We start from the raw sequence: 13,376 nt of genomic DNA, 5'->3' as shown, positions 1-13,376 counted from the left end.
CCTTCTACGTCGAATGCTCCAGAAGCCAACGTGTGTACAAAAGCGGCTCCGCAGGCAAGCCTGCGGAGCCAAGTAGGCAGCGCGGCCGTAGCCTAACGGTTATCGCGCTTGCCACCCACGCGAAGGGCCAGGGTTCGATTCCTGGCCGCGGCTATGCATTTTTGTTAACACTGTAATGTGATGTTCTGGTGAAATCGAGAACCGTCTAACTGATTCGAGGTCAGAATTTTCTACGCGTCGAACCTTCTACGTCGAATGCTCCAGAAGCCAACGTGTGTACAAAAGCGGCTCCGCAGGCAAGCCGGAGTCAGTTTCGCTCCAGCGTTCGACTGTGCTGCTACGCCGACTTCGACGCCCGCGACGCTCTGTTATTATCTTTGTTCTCCCTTCATTTTTTGGCACTTCCCGAACCCGCCATCCGATCAAGCGCGGGGGTGGTCGGCGGGAGACGTTTAGAGAGGAAGCACGACCCCAGAACTGCTCACAAAATGTACATTAATTGCGTCCTTGCACTCCGCGTGCAGAAAGACGGGACCATCCTATTAGAGACAAAAGCTTCTCGCCGAGAGCTGCTTCGAGCAACCTAAGGGGAAACGTTGCTCCCCGAAGGGAGCAACCTCTCCTCTCGCAATCCAAAATAAATAAAAGCTCCCCAAAGAGAGTAACCGGGGAGGGGTTACTCCCTAAAGAGAGAGAGAGAGGTTGCTCCCTTCGGGGAGCAACGTTTCCCCTTAGGTTGCTCGAAGTCTCGGAGGACATCTCATCACACCAGTCGGGAGATGCACTGCTCGCGTCGAGATCCACGGTGAAACGTGCCCTGTCAAGTTCGTCGTTCTGCATGACTGTTCGAGGGACGTTATCCTCGGAATGGACTTTCTCTGCGAGTATGGCGCCGTCATCGACCTCGGAACAAACCGGCTGACGCTACGAAAACCTGCTCCACCAGCGGAGGAACCCCAAGCGACGTCACCCACGGTCCGAGTCCTCGCAAACCACATAAACCTACCACCGCGGTCGAGTGTTTTCGTACTTGTCGGGATCGATGAAGCTTCCTCTGGCGAAGTTCTTCTCAAGGGAAGCCTCCAATTGCTCCTGGGAAGAGGCATAGGCGTCGCAAGGGGAGTAGCTGAACTTCAGGATGGGCGGACTGTGGCCCTCGTGACGAACTTCCGAAACGAAACGCAACACCTCACGAAAGGTGCAGCCGTGGGCCACGTCGAGAAACTCCGAAACCCCACCGAAATCACCGCGATTACTGACGAATCCTCGCCGCCCCAGCAAGACAGTACGTCACCAGCGCAGCTCGACATTGACCCTAGGCTTCCGGACCCTAAACGGCGTCAGCTGGTTACCCTCCTCGCCGAATACCGCGACTGCTTTTCGACGTCGTCGAAGGTGCGCCAGACCGCGGTTGCCAAGCACCGCATCGTTACCGAGGACGACGCGCGCCCTGTGCATCGATCGCCGTACAGAGTCTCCGCTAAGGAAAGGGAGGTGATCCATCAGCAAGTTCAAGAGATGCTGAATGACGACATCATCCAAGCTTCAAGCAGTCCATGGGCCTCTCCAGTCGTGCTGGTTAAGAAGAAGGACGGAACGCTTAGGTTCTGCGTGGACTACCGGCAGCTGAACGCGGTGACGAAGAAAGACGTCTACCCACTTCCCCGCATCGACGACACGTTAGACCGGCTGCGCCACTCTCGATACTTCTCATCGAAGGACCTGAAAACCGGCTACTGGCAGATCGAAGTCGACGAACGGGACCGAGAGAAGACAGCTTTCGTCACGCCGGATGGGCTGTACGAGTTCAAGGTGATGCCCTTCGGACTATGCACGGCGCCAGCAACTTTCCAGCGTGTCATGGACACCGTACTGGCAGGACTGAAGTGGCAGAGTTGTCTCGTCTACCTTGACGACGTCGTAGTATTTTCAGCTGACTTCGACGAGCACTTGAGACGACTCCGAGCTGTTCTTCAAGCCATTCAGACCGCCGGACTCACACTCAAGCCGTCAAAGTGCCGGTTCGCCTATGACGAACTGAAGTTCCTTGGCCACGTGGTTAGTAACGAAGGCGTCCGCCCAGACCCCGAGAAGACTCGCGCCGTCGCGGCATTTCCAGCGCCGACAGATAAGAAGGCCGTGCGAAGATTCCTTGGACTTTGTGCCTATTATCGACGCTTCGTTCGGGATTTCGCAAAGATTTCCGCACCACTTACGAATCTCACGAAGGACGCCGAGAAGTTCGAATGGGCCGAGGAGCAACAGCAGGCATTCGACGAACTGAAACGACGACTCCAGACTCCTCCTGTGCTTGGACATTTCGACCAGGATGCGGAAACAGAAATTCACACGGACGCAAGTAACGCGGGACTGGGCGCAGTACTAGTCCAAGTGCAAGAAGGCATCGAGCGAGTCATCGCCTACGCAAGTCGGACATTGTCCAAGGCGGAAAAAAATTACTCCACGACTGAGAAAGAATGCCTTGCGGTCGTCTGGGCAATAACGAAGTTTCGTCCGTACTTGTACGGGAGCCCGTTCCGTGTAGTCACGGACCACCACTCGCTCTGCTGGCTTGCGAACCTGAAGGACCCGTCAGGACGCCTCGCTCGATGGAGTCTTCGACTACAAGAGTTCAACATGACAGTGGTCTATAAGTCAGGCCGCAAGCACAGCGACGCCGACTGCCTGTCCAGAGCCCCCGTCGAAACCCCTTCCGGCTGCAGCGACGACAATGACGACGAGTGCTTCCTAGGAGCAGTGAACACCGACGATATGGCACGACGTCAACGGGACGATCCTGAGCTGCGCGCATTAATCGAGCACCTGGAAGGGGGCAGGAGTACCGTGCCACGTGTCTTCTCACGAGTACTGCCGACCTTCGCCATCCGACAAGGTGTACTCTACAAAGAGAACTTCGGCGACAACAACACACCGTGGTTGCTGGTCATCCCGAGTGAACTTCGAGAGGAGATCTTCCAAGCCTGCCACGACGACCCGACATCCGGACACCTTGGTTACAGCCGGACACTGGCCCGTATTCGTGAAAAGTATTACTGGCCGAAGCTCCCCAAGACCGTCCACCTATACACACGCGGGCGTCGAAGTCGGCGTAGCAGCACAGTCGAACGCTGGAGCGAAACTGACTCCGGCTTGCCTGCGGAGCCGCTTTTGTACACACGTTGGCTTCTGGAGCATTCGACGTAGAAGGTTCGACGCGTAGAAAATTCTGACCTCGAATCAGTTAGACGGTTCTCGATTTCACCAGAACATCACATTACAGTGTTAACAAAAATGCATAGCCGCGGCCAGGAATCGAACCCTGGCCCTTCGCGTGGGTGGCAAGCGCGATAACCGTTAGGCTACGGCCGCGCTGCCTACTTGGCGCGCGGCAATATCTCATACACCACACTCTCTATGCTAGAACTGAAGGTTCCCGACAGGCCTGATGGCAGCCTTTTTTTATTTTACTAAAATTTCGTCAACCTGTTTGTTTTGAAATCTGAGGAGAATACAATGTCTCCTTCCAACTTTTTGCTCGAACTTTCAGGTTATGGGAAATCCCAGGGAAATCCCGGATCACTGCTATTTTCCTTTTTGCTTGTTTCTTTTGCATCTTCAACCTTCAATTCTAAATGCCTTTTTATTAATTCCTCTTCATATCCTGCAGCTTCTAGCCTTATCCATTGTCCCTTTGCCGCATTGCCCATAAAATGAGTGCACCATTTCCACAACATGTGTGTTATTAAAGATTAAACAACCCGTGCTTTTACCGATTTAGCGTGACAACTATATCTACTTAACACCGGTTTTTCCAATTTTTTTTTCATACTGCCAGCAAAGGCACTGTTTTACATGTATAAGCAAATCAAGAAATGCCAGGACCACATTTTCAGGTTCTTCCGCTGTAAACGTATGCTCTGGGTTTGTTGTTGTTATGAGCGATTCTAAGCCCCGAGCATCATTCTCTTGAAAAGCGCGAATAAAAATGTCATCAGCGTACTTCCCTACAAAGAAGCCATTTTCTTTCTTTTTGTTTAGCTGGTCAGTTACAGCAGATCTCTAAGGTTGATTCGATGCACACGCCATCCTTCCCATCATATTTCCGACCATTCTATTCAGCAACTATTGCCTGAAAGTAAAATTCAAGAAGAGAAAGGAGACTATCTACGGCGATACCTATCCCAAACTTAAAGTTTACCAAATTCAACTCTAGCACTTGCTTAACTTTTTGCAACAAGCGGACTGACTCTAGTGAATAGTACAAATCCTTGATGTCGATGTACAATACAGAACACTGTTTTCAATGAAACCGCCCTCGAAGATCAAGTAGTGCTTCCGAATTCCTCAGTGAAATACTCTAAACTACATACAACCCTCGTTATATAAACTTTGATATGCTGTATTACCGTGTTCCAAGTTTGTTGATCACCGTGCGAAGGGGATCCTCCGTGGCTATGATGCCAGCAGAAATGTATCTAAACACATTAGATAGTGCCATAACTGACCAGCCAAACAAAAGAAACACAACAACTGCTTTTTATGGCGGTACGTTGCTGACATTTTGTTTGCGTTTTTCAAAAGAATGATGCTCGGGGTTGTGAATTGTAGGACTTCGCGTACCGCCGCCGATACGCCAGATGCCACGTGGTCCGTCAAACAACCCAAGTCCAGCCTGGTTCTTTCACGGGAACGAGATTCCGCTCCTTTTTACTGGTTCATCAAACACAACGCTCGAAAACACTCAATCTAACATACAAAGACACGCGACATTATGCTAATATTCACAATCGCCCGTACAGTCAGAGTTAAACACAAAGAGAGCCCCCCAGGCCTCGTGTCCCGCAATAAACCTAGATCCGGTCGCACACACTTGCCTATTTTCGGTACCATCCGGAGTCCTAACAGACTTTTGCTTTTGCCCCCCGGTCCCCCCGACCATCTCTCGACCGATGGGCGAGGAGGTTACTCCTCGCCCGCCCTGTTGCGCCTACGGCGCCATCCAGTGGCTAGGAGAGAAAGCGGCACGTCGGGAGTCGAATTCGAGATCCCAATCGACCCCGCGGCGACACGACCATGCGGTCGTGTCTGAGCCGAGGCAACTGCATAGCCGCCTCGCGGCCCAGATGGCAGAGTGGTTTGATGGGCGCCCTCGTGAATGCACGGTGCGCCATAGAATCGATCATAGGAACAGCAACCTCAAACCCTCAGATTACAGTTGAACAACCTGATGATGAAATCCTGCAATTTCTTGATTTACGTATACATTTAAAACAGCGTCTTTGCTGGGAATACGGGAACAAAACCGGTGTTAAGTAGAAATAGCTTTCACGCTAAATCGGAGACAACAGGGTTTGCTAAATCCTTCATAACAAGCGTGTTGCGGAAATGATGCACTCAGTTTATGGGATAAGGCTAGATTCTGCAAGATATGAAGAGCACTGTCGAATTTTCGTCAAAATTAAGGTTCTAATGCTCACGCATTAAACATTCCAAGATCAAGAAAGTAGAAGTGAAATGGATTTGACAGCCAGTACCGTCAGAAGTGTTGAGGGTGTGAGCATACAATCGACGTGGTTGAAGCATTATCAATCATATTAAAATATCGCCTCAAGGCCGAGTTCAGCCATTAAACGAGCTTGACTAAAGCTCAGTGCTTTGCAGTCGGTGAAAATTGTTGCAGGCAGAAGTGTTCCACTGACGCCTGCTTCGGAATGGGTATGCATCTGAGACCTTTTACACGGCAGTTATTTGGTGATTGTGAAACACTCACGTATATATAAAACAAAAATTAAGATAACAGTAAACTGACAGATTGCTCTTTTATTACTCTTGGCTAAAGAAGCACAGTGTATCACTACTGTGACACTGTGCTGTCTCGCCGCTGTGCCGTTGTATTTGTCGCTCTGCCGTTTTGACGCCGAGCTGTTCTGCCTCGTGCTGTTCTAAGGATGCTTATTTGTCGCTTTGCTGTGTTGCTGCCATGATGTTTTGATGCATGCTGTTTTTACCGTTCTTACTGATTTCTCCCGTACTGTTTTGTCATACGCATTTTTGAGCATCTCCGTATGTTTCCCTCAAGACATTAACATTTATTTATCGGCAGCCACTTAGAAAGTACGAAACAGTCGGGTTTGGTATCTAATAATGATTCATTTGCGCAATACCAGCTCATTGAAAGGCAAGCGAGGACAAGAGCTATAGACATCTGGCCCGGCCAAATGTATATCAAGGCAATCGCTACAATGGCCATCCAATAAAACAAGTTACAGTTCATGCGTTTTATATACGTTGGTTTCTTTGTGTATATAGAAGAGAAGTTCTGCCGTTGTAAGAACAGCGGAACTTAAGCACGTCATATCGGTTAGCAACCGCAGACCCTGCACACCCCAAGCACCAGGTTTCAGATGTGTTTTCATTCAAAAAGTACATGTTAAAGATCCCTATCTGTTGATCCCGCCCACAATTCGTCTTGCCAGATCCTTTTGTCCGGTGTGTGTTTGCCATCTCAGTAAAAACAAGTTAGATTTTTGCCCACTATGATTTTGCCTGGTGAGAGGATATCGGTGGAGCTTTCGTTCAATTGAATTTTTGTCAACTTACAAAATCTGAGACACAATGGTAAATACGCATGAACTGAGAGCATTTCGAGATTTGTTTTTACTTGTATCAATTTGAAGCAGAAACAGCTGTCTCATCAATAATGAAGAAGTAAAACTTTTTTTTTTTGTACAACTAGGTGTTAAATACTGACGCATGTGGCGGCTCCTTTCGCAGACGCTCCTGTTCATCGACGTCCACGGCAATGGGGTGAGGTCTCCCCTGTGCGGCGGGGCGCTCATCACGCCTCAGCACGTGCTCACAGCCGCCCACTGTACCTTCAACGGAAACAAATCGTGAGTACCCGACACTGTGTGCATTGTTGATTTTTGAATTACGCAGGGATCAACGAGTACTGGCCACAAGCGCCAGCCCCGATCAACGAGCGTGGAAGGGAGGACAGTTTTGCAGAGCAATAAAAGGGGGAGGAATATAAGTGCCTGAATCTTCTCTTCTTTTTTTTTTTAAGTACACCCCTAACTCAAATTGCATGTCTTCAGCCCTCTGTTTCGCTGCTTTATCAGTTTGCTCCTTTTATCGCGATTTGGTCTGATGATGGAGCACCTGTGAATTCCCACTTCTCAACATGGCTTCAGTTGGCAGACAAGTTTGGGTAAGGTATCTCGTAAGGTCTACGTGTGTTCTTCGCTTGACATGTTTGCTTTCTTATCTAGAAACGATCAGTTACCACTTCAACGGAATAGAAAAAAACATGCAGGTGGGAAAAACGCTTCACGCAATAAAAGAGCGTCTGGTGGACTGAGCATTCCTTCGCGGCTTCAGCAAAAGGGCCTTATATGAGCACTCCTCCATGCAACATCGCTTGTTTCTGTGATACAATGTAACTGTTATTTTGTGTTACCTTTCTCTGCTTTGAATATCTCAGGATCCTGTAATTTAATCAAAATTAACTGGTGCGCTAGTTGGCTCTGCCCTGTTCCCTTTTTTTTCATTTATGTTTGCGCTTTTAATTTTTCCTTTAATTTCTTAACCTCAGTGTACGCCAACTACTTACGCAGTCTGATATTGACATCATTAAAATAATAACGGGACCGAATATAAACTGCTCAAAGCACAGGGACAGCACATTCACTAACACAGCCGACGTAGAAATAGTCAAATCAACGCACGGTCGCCCAAGCCCACAAGCAACCTAACGCTCAAACGCAGGGTGAGAAGAGATCTATTGCATAAAAGGAGGCACACTAGTAAAACAAGAAAAAAGCCAGTTTACAAAAAAAACAAAAAACATTGAAAGCGAAGTTTAAGTTTAGTCATTCGCTTTCTGTCACCGAGATTAAAGTAGCCTGGGTTTCCACTGAGCTGCCTAATTATTCACTAAAGACAAGCTCTTAGGTCGGCTAGGGGTAGTTAAGATGTGGGCTCGTAGTTATCAAGCAGAACGTTTTAGTGATACACTTAAACACTAATACGTACCGCTTGCAACGCCTAAAAATAAAATGGGTTCCGATGTGAAACAACCACCCAACGACTATCGCGAGTCATAATGATTGGCGAATTGGTGGTGACTGCGCGGTCCCAGGCTGACGCCAGACGCGTTCGTGGCCCGTCTCGGCGAGCACGACTACCTGAGCAACGATGATGGCGCCAACCCCGTGGACGAGCCCGTCGTGCAGATCCACCGGCACAGCGACTTCAACTCCAGGACGTACCTTAACGACGTGGCAGTGCTCAAGCTGCGACGGCCCGTTCCCCTCAACAAGGACATCGCCCTCATCTGTCTGCCGTATGGGCCACTGCAGACTGACACATACGAGGGCAAGATGGCCAACATCGCCGGCTGGGGAGAACTCTACTATGGTGAGCGTGCTGACCGCGCTGCGCGCTACGGCTCCTCGGACACCAGTGCACCGTCCGGGTTGACGATTTTACTGGTTTTACTACGGTACCTGGAGCGCGTCTTGGACAAGTCTGTTTACCGTCCTATCCCGACCATGCATCGAACGTGGTTCCAATGCGGCAACAAACGGCGTCACAGGAGTTTGTATGTCATGCTGTCGTGTGTGGACATGCTGGTCGTAGAAATCTGTGAAGAAAAAGTCGAGAGGATGCAAGGGGCGCTGCAGTCGCTGCCTCTCAACTCGTGTCTGCTTGGATTTCTATCGGCGCAGCAGAGCGACCTGTATAAGAACAGGCGTCTGGCACATCCGCCTGCACTGCTGTGCCATAGATACGTTCATGACCTCCTTAGGCGAAACTCTAGGGACCACTATTCAGGGCACGGTAAAAACACAAGGTGTAGACGCACTCCATGCACCATAGTTTTACTAAATACTGTACATGGTTCTGCGTCAAGTGACAAACGAACGTTTGTTGTACATAACACAAGAATATATCCACAGAACGATCATATCCACCGTTAATACGAAGTGCAGAACGAGTGCGAAAAACACGGTAGCTCGTGTGCTGTGCGCATTCATTACTCACGCTACATCTTTCGTTTATTTCGGTTTATACATTGTTATACTAAACCAAGCATATAGGATCACTAAGCACTTCTAATGTTCGGGCTCAGAGTATCTTGCCAGATGTCTTCCGAACTTCTCATTCCGGCGCCTTTCCACGTGCGGCTCTACGGGCACTTCCACGGGCTCACTCTCAGCCTGCAGCTGTGGTTGTATTACGGTGTAAAGTATGCATCGGGTCACGGCTCGTGCTTCTCAGGTGCAGTCCTACGGGGGCTCTCTCAAACAAACCGCTGCACCGATAACTACTGTCAGGACCCACATCTTGGCTTCTCTTTTTTGAGACTTAGTAGCGACTTGGCATTGTGGTCTTAATACGTCCGCTGCTTCTCCTGGATCTGACGTGGACGCTTCTGAACCTCCTGTGGTTGAACAATGCACGGTTCCAGGATACTTGCTGGAGCCGGTAGGAGGGTCCTATTTCGATCCAACAGCCGTTCCACAGGAGACGCGTCGTCCAGCTCTTACCATGCCGCTTGAGCGAGAATGGTAAGGGTTGGACGGCATATGTTTTCTGCCCATTTTACTCAGATCCTTGAGCTGCTGGCTGTTGAACGCTGGACCATTGTCGCTGTAGAGAGGTTTTGGCAGGCCGCGCACCACGAAGATTTGTGCGCAGCTCGGAATTACTCGATTTGCCGTCAAGAGGTCAAGTACTCTTATTTCGAAAAAAAGTTTAAGTTTAGCACAACCAGCATTTTTTTGTCATTGTGGTAGCACCAGTCGATATGGAGAGTCTGCCATAACAAGCTAGGAATTTTATGACAAAGCAATGGGAGCTTAGAATTCTAAAGTTGATAATTTTTGCTATAAGCCCAACTCTTCGCCAATTGCTTATCGTCGCTTGCCACATTAAAGGAAAAAAAACACCGGTTCTTGGCCTTGCCTTCATTTTTTCGGCTTCTCCATGTAAGACATGCAGAGTTGTGAGTACACCCTATGCTGCCTTGCGGGGATGACGAGCCTGTTGCTGTGAAATCGAGTCCATCCTGGACGTGGATTTTATTGCGGTAGTTTCAGAAAGCTCTGATATTCGCCGCAACCCAGCTCTTGGTTTCAGGTCATACTCCACTTGTGTAGTCTCGCAGCATGTTCATGTCCGGATATTGGTTGGTTTCTTGCAACACGTCGTTCAGGTGTTTGTCTGAAATAGGCAGGCATTCGATTACGTTCAGGTAAAAATGGTCTGTTTCCTCTTGAGACATTTGTAAAACTAATCAAAGCATCTGCTAGAATGAGTTTTTATTGCAGATTTGAACTTGACCACGATTTTACACTTCGGAAGTTCAGTCTCGTGCGTCATAGGCATAGCGGGCACATGCACAGCGTTTTCTTTTCTAATATCATTTATAACGGCTTGTAGTCAGATTGGACGGTCACTTCGAGCTGGCCAAAATGTAGTGATAAAATTGCTAGCATCCGTGAGCAATGGCGGGAATTTCTTTTTTTATGTGTACGTCCTTCTGCTGAGTAACCGTTAACAAACCGAACGAGTATGTCAGCGGGTGCCCGTCTTGGATTATTGCAGATTGTACGCCCAACTATAGCTTGCGTTAACCGAGAGCGTGATGGGTCAGTCGTTCTGGTGCTGTTTCTTTTTTTTTTTTTTTCTCCAGACTTTGTGCAATGCCCTGAGACTTGCTTGTTTCCGTTCATCCCACACCCAGGCAACCTTTTTTCTTTAGCAATTTTTTTTTTAACGGAACGGTGATTGTTGACATATCAGGAACAAACCGCGTTAAAAGTTCACCCTGCCGAGGAAGACTCCGAGTTCATTTCGAACTATTTCCTCCTTCATGGCTAGGATGTTGCGCAGTCTTCTTGGGGTCAGTGTCAGTCACTTGTTAGTCACGATGCGACATAAGTAGCGGACAATTTACTGCAACAAGTGGCATTTGGACCTGTTCATCTTGAAATCGTAGCTTCGATATCTACCCAATACCTGTTTTAAATTTTCGTCATGCTCTCGTCTGCTTCGTCACCATAACAGAATATCATCCATCACCACGGACGCCCCTACTTGATCTTGCAACATTTGGTGTCTGACTCACTGAAACACATCTGTCGCTGCTGGGAGCCCAAATGGCATTCTCAAAAACCTGTACTTCCTAAACGTGCACCCACGGTGTAAAGTTTTGAGTTTTCGTTGTCTAATGTTTGCTGCCAGTAACCAGACGTACCGTCTAGTGCTGAGAAATGATTCGCTCCCCCCCCCCCCCCCCCGACCCCACCCGGGTTTGGCTCAACATCTTCTAATGTTGGCATTCGGTAGTATTTTCTCAACAGAGGTCGGTTCAAGTCTGACGAATTACATAACCGTTCTATGACTTTTTTTAACGAGTACTACCATGCAGCTTGATCATTCTGTTGGCTCCGTTACCTTTTCCACGACTTGGTTCGCTTCCATCCGCTCGAGCTGTGCTTTTTCCTTTTTCTGTAGCGTCACAGACGTACTTTTTGTGGTCGTCATGGTACCTTGAGCATCTGGCTTCAGCTTGAAGCGGTACATGACGTCTTTCACTTTGAAAAACATTACTGTAACACTCAACCGCTTCCTACAGTTGTTGTACTACCGCTGCTACCCGCGTAACGACGCCCAGACGTTCGGAAACCTATTCGCCGGGTGTGGCTGTCATGTCCTCCTCCCCCGCAAAAAATAAAAAAAAGAACAAGCTGCTTCTATTCTATTTCTGTTGCCAGACACACGAAGGAGATTCTTCGCAAAAATGTTATTTTGGAAAAGAAAAAAAAAAGCTTTCGGTACGATGTTGCACTTTCGGCACGGCTTCCCGGTGATCTTGCGAAGTTGGCTCGCCGCGAGAACTGAGCTGGGGTTCTAATCCTGACACTTTGCGGAAAAGTCACCGAGAGATCGAGCGAATGTGATTGGCTGGCGCCAAGGTCAAGTGCGGCGTCGGCCAATAACGGCCACTGTATTTCTCGCCCACATTTTTGCCAAGCATTCATATTAGGGTCCCAGGCCTCTCCGCTGTCTGCTTGCTTTGTTGGCGGCCAGTCAATATCGACTGTGACTACCCATTTGCTCCTGGATTTTACAGGTCTCGAATTCCAACTATAATTCTGCTTCCAGAGCATCCTCTCTTCCATCTCTCCAAACTCGCAATGCTTCCCTGGGACTGGTAGTTCTGTTAGCCACACGCTGAAGTCTTCTCCTTCTTTTTGGTTTCGTGTTCCTAGCATACGCGAGGTTCAATGCTGGTCTTGAAAAATCCTCGAACTTTGCGATCAGTAACTTGACGCAGTAGCTCTCTACTTCGTTGTTGGACGTAAACGTGCTATACTTTTTCCGCGCTTTTTCTTTTATCGTCATGAGCAAAGTCGCTGCTTGCACCTATTTCGGCTGCGTTGAGAGGAGGATAGCCGTAGAAAAAAGTTCGAACCCACTTTTCGAGACCTGCGCGTTAGCCCAGGCCTCTTCAGTCTTGTCCAAGGGCTTTGCGGGTGGCAGTGGCGACATCATGAATCTGTGCGGCGTTGCAGCACTGGACGTGGCCATAGGACGTATCCGTTCCCGCAGTGGCTGGCGTACTAATAATGCTGATGGCGACGGCCCGAGCCTGCACTCCCAGCCTCACGCACTTCTGACACCATCTTGATGGTTGTGTCAACTGACGAACGAACGTTCCTTGAACAGAACACAAGAATATTTACACTGCAATGATCAGATGCACTGATGATAAGATACGCAGAACGACTGCGCGTAACACGGTAGCGCTTGTGCATGACGGTGTGCATTCATGACTCACGCTAAAACACGACGAAAGCAACCCTTGATAACCGGTCTGTGTCTTGAAATGTATTTTGTGTTCTAAGCAAGCATTGGACAAATATTGGTTAATGGATAACGCTTTGCAGTACCCACGCTCTCTAGATAATCTATATTTCTCTTTGTAGAGATTGCGTAGGTATAAAAACGAAATGTTTCAATGCTGTTTGTTATTCTGCCCTTCTGACGCGTTCTTTCCTCCTTGTTAATTTACCATTGTTGAAGTTGTACTTTGAAGCTAATTAAAAAGTTGAAATAGTCTGCTTTATTGTGTAGTGACCTCATGTCAAAGCTAATCATATTCTACATGTTTAAGACGACGCTATGCGTCGACCCAAACAACATTCACAGTTATTCTGACAGAAATCGCAGAATTGTATCGCCTAATTTGATATTTATTATACTGTTCACCTAAACATCTCATTGGCTTGTTAGATCATGCACCCTGACTAAAGGTTGCTGATTAACTTAAACATGTGCAAAATTCATTTTTACGAAATGTTAGG

General features: G+C 48.3%; 1 protein-coding gene across 2 annotated transcripts in view; it reads left to right on the top strand.

The window, feature by feature from the left end:
* LOC8039636 (proclotting enzyme) overlaps positions 1-13,376 on the top strand; it is a 78,970-nt gene that overhangs the window by 63,580 nt on the left and 2,014 nt on the right. For both annotated transcript variants that reach the window (XM_040500907.1, XM_029979124.3), the window contains 2 exons: positions 6,775-6,893; positions 8,141-8,418. In XM_040500907.1, the coding sequence (XP_040356841.1) occupies positions 6,775-6,893; positions 8,141-8,418 (397 nt within the window). The remainder of the gene's footprint in view (positions 1-6,774; positions 6,894-8,140; positions 8,419-13,376) is intronic.

Source organism: Ixodes scapularis, unplaced genomic scaffold, assembly GCF_016920785.2.
Source record: "Ixodes scapularis isolate PalLabHiFi unplaced genomic scaffold, ASM1692078v2 PGA_scaffold0__279_contigs__length_252992795, whole genome shotgun sequence".
Taxonomy (NCBI): Eukaryota; Metazoa; Arthropoda; class Arachnida; order Ixodida; family Ixodidae; genus Ixodes; species Ixodes scapularis.
The sequence above is the reverse complement of the archived record's forward strand: the minus strand, read 5'-3'. Positions and strand labels throughout refer to the sequence as shown.